Source organism: Bombus vancouverensis, chromosome 9, assembly GCF_051014615.1.
Source record: "Bombus vancouverensis nearcticus chromosome 9, iyBomVanc1_principal, whole genome shotgun sequence".
In the NCBI taxonomy this organism is placed as follows: Eukaryota; Metazoa; Arthropoda; class Insecta; order Hymenoptera; family Apidae; genus Bombus; species Bombus vancouverensis.
The window spans coordinates 115,543-124,719 of record NC_134919.1 but is presented as its reverse complement, the minus strand read 5'-3'; the positions used below and the strand labels follow the sequence as shown (position 1 = coordinate 124,719).

The 9,177-nt window shown below is 33.9% G+C and overlaps 1 protein-coding gene across 12 annotated transcripts in view; it reads left to right on the top strand.

Annotated features, from left to right (window-relative positions):
- The first annotated feature begins 5,152 nt into the window (after positions 1-5,152).
- Positions 5,153-9,177, top strand: part of LOC117162548 (uncharacterized) — a 33,926-nt gene continuing 29,901 nt past the window's right edge. For 8 of the 12 annotated variants that reach the window (XM_076621265.1, XM_076621264.1, XM_076621261.1 and 5 more), the window contains exons 1-3: positions 5,176-5,881; positions 6,089-6,895; positions 6,979-7,081. In XM_076621265.1, the coding sequence (XP_076477380.1) occupies positions 5,429-5,881; positions 6,089-6,895; positions 6,979-7,074 (1,356 nt within the window). In that variant the 5' untranslated portion in view covers positions 5,176-5,428 and the 3' untranslated portion in view covers positions 7,075-7,081. Of the gene's footprint in view, positions 5,882-6,088; positions 6,896-6,978; positions 7,082-7,154; positions 7,617-9,177 lie in introns of those variants that run through there. The other 4 variants (XM_076621268.1, XM_076621267.1, XM_033344408.2 and 1 more) reach the window with 4 other exon arrangements.

Below are 9,177 nucleotides of genomic sequence, written 5' to 3'. Positions count from 1 at the left end.
ACGGATCCAACAATAAACAAAATACATATACACACAATTCTAAATAAACCAGGAAATAAGAATAACTACAAAAGGGGGAAATAATTGAAACGCCAGGAATATATATATATATATATAAATATATTTCAATCAATCAATTTGGAGAGTTACATATAAGTATAAACATATATGCCGAACATGTAATAACCTAGTAAATATTAGAGACAGTGCTTCCAATACTATGCAATAAATACAATATTATCAATTTATGAAATATAAGTATACATGAAGTCAAAAACTAATAGTTTAACGAATACATAAAACATACAATATTGTATTATTAAAGAAATGAAGGTTACATTGTCAGAAATATATATATGTGTGCGAATTCTATCAAACCGATAATCTAAGATACATACTTAAAACTAGCCTACATTCCGGTAAAGGATAAATAAATAATTGACATTTCATTTCGTATGAATACTACACTGCCAAGAGAAATATGCATATGAATACGTATATATATATATATATATATATATATATATATATATATATATATATATATATATATATATATATATATATATATATATATTTATATTATCGAATACTCTATAAAATAAACTACTCAAAACAATAAATAACGCAATCGAAGAATTACAAAACATTAGCCATATTAAAATGACACACAACATAAATATATATATATATATATATACGTATATTCACACGAACAATACTTTTGTCACTTTAAAGCAATATTAATAAATAAATGTTCTAATTGCGGTAGAATAAGGAAAAACGAGCGGCAGACGGAAAATTACTTCGATATTAAACAAAACTAAAGACCCGTCACTATAACTTTACTGATGACATTTATGAGCAGCCATGTTAGATTTACACGCGTATAGCGACAGGAATATTAGGGATTAATGGAAGTCAGTCGCGAGAAATAAATCATGAAAACACATTGTTAACACTTTTCTTTAATAAAATCTGTGCGCAACTACAAATGTAAAAAATATATATATGTCGGAGATGAAAGAACACCGGAGTCTGTAATTGAACAATTGTAGTTATTCAATCCGATTGTAACTGTTCGAGAGTTGTGATAATGAGCTTGGGCTCGAGGACACAGTCAGTCGCCGAACGTAGCCGCGGTTACGGGATGAACGCTTTGTTTAACAAAGGTATGGAGTAATTCTTAGCTCTCCTTAAAAGAAATATTCGTGGCGACACGCGACAGTAAACATTCCAACGGTTTCTGTCCCGTGGCTCGCCACACGCAGACCCTATTCTTCGAGTAAGATGATTGCCAGATGTCGATGCGTCTCCGCAGTACATGTTCGGCTAGCCCGAGGGCCCGTTATAAATCTTAAGGTTTAGTTAACTAAAGTCCTTCAAACAGACAAACAGTCTTTGTCCCAACTATGGGAAGATAGGGGAGACATATTTTTCAACGAGCGGCGTCTCCCACTAGCAACTTTCCCTCGAGGGCGGCTAGCATCTTTTTCTAACCACCGATATGGAGATTGACCAATTAGCAGCAACGCCAATTTCCCTTACTTTCTGAACGAAGGCTTTTCTCGACGAACCCGATGATCTCGTATCCTTAGACACACCCCATTATAGTTTTCCTCTGTGGCATCATCGGGACGGGAAAGGCATTCTCGCTCGCGATCTCATTGATGAAAGGAGTAACTCTTTACGATCAGTGAATATTACGCGTCCGACTTTGATTTTGTGAGTACGTTCATCTATCATCCCGTCGACCGCGGATTCGTTATTGAACCTAGGATCATTGTCATTAGTTTCTCGAGTACCTAACTACCACGGTTACTTGTCCGGTTCTGTAATAATCGTATTTGCACTAGTCAATGTCTTCTCTATTGCATAACGACAACGTGTAACCCAAACGAAGATTCGTTTCACGCCCCTAACCCTAATTCTAATGTAAACCCGACATATATATATATATATATATAATATTTTAAAATATTAATAAAAAATAATAATATTACTATAAATATTTAATTATCTATAAAATTAAATTATAAAATATTAATACTTAAATATTCTACCCTTTATTTTTAAATTGTTTAATATACAATTTTTTTTATTTTGAAAAAATGGAAATTACTATAATATAAATTGTATAATATATAATTTAATAATTTTTTATTTATGATATATATATATTAAATTATAAAATATCAGAAATTTCAATTATATATTAATATAAATAAAAAATATTAATGATATTATAAAATTAAAAATATTAAAAATTTTAAGATTGTATTTTTAATATTAATAAAAAAAATATTAATAATATTACTATAAATATTTTATTTATAATATTTAAATAAATATAATTATTAAATTATAAAAATATTAAAAATTTTTAAATTATATTTTTAGTTCTAATAAAAAGATATTAATAATATTATTATAAATATTTTATTTATAATACTTATATAAATATAGTAATTATTATTATTATTAAATTATAAAAATATTAAAAATTTTAATGTAATATATATATATTATTTATTCATTAATACGTTCATGCTGTAATACACGAACATATGCGTTACTCTGCTACTCACGATGCATCGTAACAAGTATGCATTTTTGTATGAAAAACCGTTTATTTTCATTTTATGTTCGTTTTTAAAGTCAGATGCGATACGAAATAACGTCAGTGTTGTTTTCTGGCTGCTCGCGAACATATGATATCTATTCCATTTTCAAATTGATTTTATCTACACGTTAAAGCGAGCTGTGGAATAAATCAAACTTGCTCGAGCCTGCTTGAATCTCTGTATCATTGTATCATAATGTGAGAACTTTCACAAGCCTAAATCTTTGCAGTCTGACGATCGAGAACATTGCTATCGGAAGAATCGCTCTCATCCGTAAACAAGATATTTCCAAGGATTGCGTTATAATTTTCTTAGCGGCTAACCATCGAATATTCGTCAAACGACATAATTTCGCACACGGCGAACCTTATAACGTACACCTTTTTGGCGTATTATTTTTCCCACTTTTTTTTTTTTTTTATTAACGTGGAGGACACCAGGTCGCTTCTGGGAAAAAGCGGCGTGGTAGTGGCGGACGCCAACGGACTAAAACCTCCATGATGACCGTCCCGGCAGCGATCTAGAGGGGCCCGGGAACTGGTGTGAGGGATACACCCCCCCCGCGCTCAATACACCCCCTAACGGAGCGATATGCGGCCACGTCACACCGCGCCTCGTCGCCGGAGCCGCCGTGCCAGACAGTCCGGTTCCCCTGCCGGGCTGATTTGCTGCCCCGGGGCGCTGAGTTGCCAGCGCCTAAGTTTGCACCCCACCGGGGGGCGCGGCGGACCTAGCGCGCCTCACCGAAGCGCTTCCATGGCCTCTGCCGCGCCCTCGCCGGTCAATTCTCTCAGGGTGAGAGTATTATTTTTCCCACTGCTGCGTGTGAAACCCCTATTGGACAAACTGTTCTTTGCAATACATCGATGGATAAATACGCGCACAAACACGCAATACGTGCAATAGAATGCTCGAGGTCAATTTTGCTTTTTGATCCTCTTTTTCAACCGATCTTCGCAAATCCGAAGGTGTAGAATTACCTCCCAAAGACATAAGATGACAACAAACACTTTCTTGACACACTGTATAACATTGAGGTATCCAGTTTTGCCACATACAATTTTGTCATTGTCACGTTTGACTTTGTTCATTGTAAAGTCAAATTTGCACACTCCATCTGTGAAATAGTACGAAGAAATCATAGTGACTTGTATTTCTTATGATATCATGATGCCACATAATATATAATACAATACAATAATTCGCGAACAGATCACTCGTTAATTGCTTTTAAAAGAATTACCACGGAAGCTTCCTAACACGGTACCCGGGGGCCAGGGATTTATTTCGTCGATAAGTTAGGTTATTAAACTTATGTTCTTTCATTGAAGACATCGATGGACGCTGTGTTCCAGAAATAGCCAATCACACTTGGCGAAGCATAATAGTAATTTACAATAACAAATACTTAAGAATGCCTAATTTTGTTAAACATAGGGTTCAATTTACAATTATGTAAATATTACTTCTTGAAAGTAACTTCTTAATCAATTTTAACAAATTTTGTAAAATCATGTAATAAATCTTATTATTTATCATACGCGTGTATTAAGCCAATTGCCAACCGAACATGTTCAAACTGTATTTTTTTCAAAACGGGACCTTAAGCTAAAAAGCTTTATTTCACATATTCGGCTTGTTCTTGTATGTGGTATCAGCACCTAGTCGGATGCCCGCGTTATGCAGGACACCCTGATGGCGTTGAACGCAACGATTCAAATTGAACTGAAAAGTCGTTATGTTTTCAGAGGACTTGTGTGTAGAGGATGGTTGATCGTGAGATTTATTAGACAAGATTGCTCGTTGTTGAAACCTTCAAGTATATTTTCAAATGATTAAATAAATAATTATAGATAATGTTCGCAAAGACGGTAGATACTCGTAGATACTGATCCATAACTCTCGTGAACTCCTTACGATTGCGTCCGTTTAAACTGGTATAGTATGAACAGATCGGGGGAGAGTCGGAGAATTCAAATTCGTCTTTGTTCGACGGTTCGACGGTAACGTAACGGCGACATTGTTTTGCCCGGAGTTTATTTATTAATATATTATGTATGTCCTCACGATCTTGATACTCCGAAGCAAAAAAACAACAACATGATTTGAAATGTTCTCTAGCTCATGTACCGCTACGTGTACTTTCAAGGAGCAAAACTGACACAGTTCCGCTTGTGACGCGAGACGGAGATTATCGTTTCACTTCCTTTAACGCATTTTTGCCATTGAAAGACACTAATTTCTGTGACTTGCTTTATCTCTGTTATAAATCTCTCTTTATATTTAAAATTTTATAGTTTTTGTGCAAACGTAAAAGGTAAGTAAATATTAATAAATATTATAATAATATAATATAATGCTATATAATAATATTAATAAATACTTCGCTATTTACTTATTTTATTTCCATTAAGGTATATTGTATTTTTCATTGCATTACTTTCATTTTTATTTAGTGTAATAATAAACGCATACGTTAATATTCATTGGCATTAGTGTAATTGTAAGCTTCACTGTAAATTTAATAAAATTTATAAGAACGGAATTATTAAAAGGGTATATATGTGTAATTAAACTAGATTCTATTCTCAATGTTACTTCATTATTTTATTATTGTTTCATATATATATATTTTTTTTTAATTTACATGTGCTTCTAAGTTAATAGAACTAAACACATGTGTATGTATTAATTGCTATATACGTCATAATTTCAACCATAATATTAAATTATGGTATGTATTATTAAAAAGTATATTTTAATGTATATATTAAATATATATCATTTATTCGTAGATTTTAAATATGGATACTGGATCAAAGAAGGAGATTAAAGAAATGATTACCAAAGATATATCGAATATACATAATTATTCCTTGGATGTTAAAAAATATATTAACAACCAGCTTGAAGACACTCTGGATTATTTACATGGTTTAATTGCTGAAATACCACAATCAGTCCCTGGCCCTTCAACTACAAAGAGGCCGAAAGTTTTGAAGAAAAAAGGTTATCGCCGTAAAGAGACTATCCCAGAAAATGATATTATCAATACTGACAATACAGTAACAGATTCAGCAGTACATGATAAAACAGAAAATAAAGATGTAAAAATTGGGGATGTGCTGGAAACAACAATTGACCGAACAAAAAGAAAGGCTGCAATAAAAGCTGCAATTAATATTAAAAAGCAGCAGTCAATGTCACTTGTTACAAAATTACGAAGACTAACTCTTGATGATGACAGTAATGTAAATGTTTGTGTCATATTATGATGAAATTTAATACTTTCAATCTTACCCCATATCTTATGTTACTAATCAATACTAACCCTTATATGTAGTATCCAATAATGTTTGATATCGGTTAATTAATGCGTCAAAATCTAATTGCTTATACAATTGTATGTACATTGTGTATATAAATACTACTATAACGTTGTTAAATATATTCTAAATTTTTAGAGGAAACGTGGAGGCCGACCTAAAAAAAAGGAAAGTGCTAGAAGTAGTTCAGATGAAAAAAACACAAAAGGTCCTACAAAACATAGTAAAACAAAAAAGAATGTTTTAAGCGAAACAATTTCAAAAGAAGATGCAAAACAGCCAGAAAGGATTGAACCATTAAAGTCTTCAATGACAACAAGAGATAGTAATATAAAGAGAACTTTTTCACGGAGTGAAAACACGAAGGGTAAATATTCTAATATTATTGATGATACAGTAATTCCATCAGCAAGAAATGATATTGAAGATCCTTCAATGTGCGAGAATGCACTTGAGAAATTTACTCCTCTTATGAATTCCACGATGGACATCAATTCTACTTATACGCAGAAGATGATGGACGCTACCGCAATTGTAGAACCTTTATCACCAATAAAATCAAACGAAACGGTAGTAATTAATAAAAACTTGGCTAGTAGTATAGGAAAAAATAATGAACCTAAATTTACATCACGGTCGCCAATAACTCTGCAGGAGGAGGTTCAGCAGCTGAATCAAGCTATTGGACTCACCGAGTTCGAAGAATTATTCGCAGAAGATGAGCCATCCCGTGAAAGGGAAATGTCTAATAGAAACATGACGAAACAGGACATTCAAAATGAAATGAAGAAAAATGTGCCCGTAAGAAGGAGAATCGAGGCCTTTGAAAAAGAAAAAATTTCAGAAAAAGCCATTGTTCAAAAACTGGCACGAAGATCTGTCGAAAAAGCAAAAAAAATCTTATTAGCGAAACAAAAGAAGGACACTCAGATGATGACATCGCAGGTAACATTACAAACAGTATCAAAGTATTCTTCTGTTATAAAAACACAAGCTATTATTCATTCGATATTTTATCCAAAATATAGCTCCAAACAGTAAGGTCCACTTCTGTTTTGCACAGTAAACCTGACGACGACACATCGGACGATGAAGCCAGACCAAGGCGTACAATTCCACATTAGGCGCAATGTAAGTGTTGTTTTACTTAATGAGTTAATGAACATTATAATGCATGGAGTACTCGAATTTTTATCAATTTTAGCATACATACGCGAAAATGAACTTGCAATGCAACGATAAATTCCGAAGAAAGTAGTTATATAAATTCTTTGATAGAAGAATGTGCACACCAGATTTAACTGAAATGTTTGAAAATATAGATAGGAGTAGATTACAACGCACGTCCAGTGCAATATGGAAGACACCACCGCGTTATTCCATGATGGAAAACGAATAGAAGTTATAATTTGTTAAACTGAATGTTGTTGATTTCAAATTGTGCCTTAGAGCAGGAATACTTGCCATACCTTGCGTGTAATATAAAAATGATATTACATTGCAACTATCGTTAAAAGATGTATGTGTTCTTAAAATATACCAATGAACGTAAGACTATTTCACTTTTTATATTTTAGAATGATCATAGGCATATATTACTTTTATTATACTAATCAAATTTTACCATTTTTTCTTATTTATATGTATCTTCTTAAGAATTAATAAATAAACCAATTAATAAATAATTGTTTTGGTACGACTTTTTAATGAGAAGTAAATTTTATTAGATTTGCCTTATTATCACTGTCGTGTAATAATTCGCGAGATACGCGTGATATAATTCGCACGATTAAATAGCACTGGTGATTTCGTCTCTTCATGTAACGAGGAGGGTCTGGTAAATGGGTCGACCGTGGACGTTCAATCTTGTAAGAGAACAAACGGCACCGTATCGTCGAGCATTTTTCTTTCGGTCAACAGCCATCCATTTTATATTTAGCACATTCGGTTGCGACGCTAAATTTTCGTTACACCACCGGTTGTTTCGTCTGAAATTCGCGTGACGTAAGTGCATTACACTCTCGCACCCATCAGCCATTCCTGCGACCACTTCGCGTGCGTTAACTCGATAATATTTCGTCTCTGTTACCTTGTCTCCGTTGCTGCTTGACACATCTCGCTTGCTGGACGACTGATCGATGAAAATTAAAACGGGACGCTGATTTACCGTATCGTTATTTTTGTGTCAGGTATTTTCTTTTTGCCGTTTCGGCGAATTATTTTCATTTCGAACTTTTTTAGTCTTATTGTTACGTCGATTCTTATATTTCAAGATCTAGTCTTGTACGTACGCTGGGGAGCGCTTTTATTTATTGATTCAACAAAGAATATCGTTGTAGGTGTCATACATGCGAGTAAAAGTAACGAAGTACGAGCAGTTTCACTGTAACATACTTCCTGATAATTTCTCGTTATTTATACCATAAGAAAGTATCAAAGAGGAACTCTTATCTCGAACGTGGATCTATTTGTCGATAATGCATGCGTGTAATACTCGAGTGTCGTTCATACAGCGTAAATATACGTGCAGATACGTAAACCTTTTATGATTTTTGTATCAAAGGCAAACCTGCTATAATACTCGCAAGTGAAATATAATTCTACGAAAGAAAATGGAGCAAAAGAGTTTCGTTGGTAATATATTCTTCCTTTTTCATCACAAGTTTCCTCTTTGTTGTGCTTCTGTTACATTATAATCCTGTTAGATTTACGCGCGTAAAATTTCACTTTGTTGCACTATATCTCATCATCGCCATCTGCCGAACACCTGTGAGAAACGCGGTTTACTTTGTCTCAAAGCGAGCAAACGTCTAATTTCACAAATTGGATTTTCATCAACAGCGAGAAGGGCATATGCGATGTAAAGGAGGCTGTAAGGGCGTCCTAGGGCTTACGGTGGTTGTCACGATACCGGAAGTGGCGCCGAGCAGACACGTCAAGGGAGAATCAGAATCGCTATTGGGAAAACCATCACGAACATTTGTCCTTCGCGCCACCAAAATTCTATCTTCTGAGATATTTTTCGCGTTTCCGAGGTCATCGCCACTCTCCTTAACTTTGCCTTACGATGTATAATATCTCGATGTTACGGTAGTTAGAAATTTGTATTAATTTGGAGAACCTTGCAAAAGTACGCAAATCTGCTACGATAGTCGGATAGAGAGTATCGGCAGAGATCTGTTCCTTTATCGTGAAACTCTCTCGGACAACTTAGATGCTACCAGATA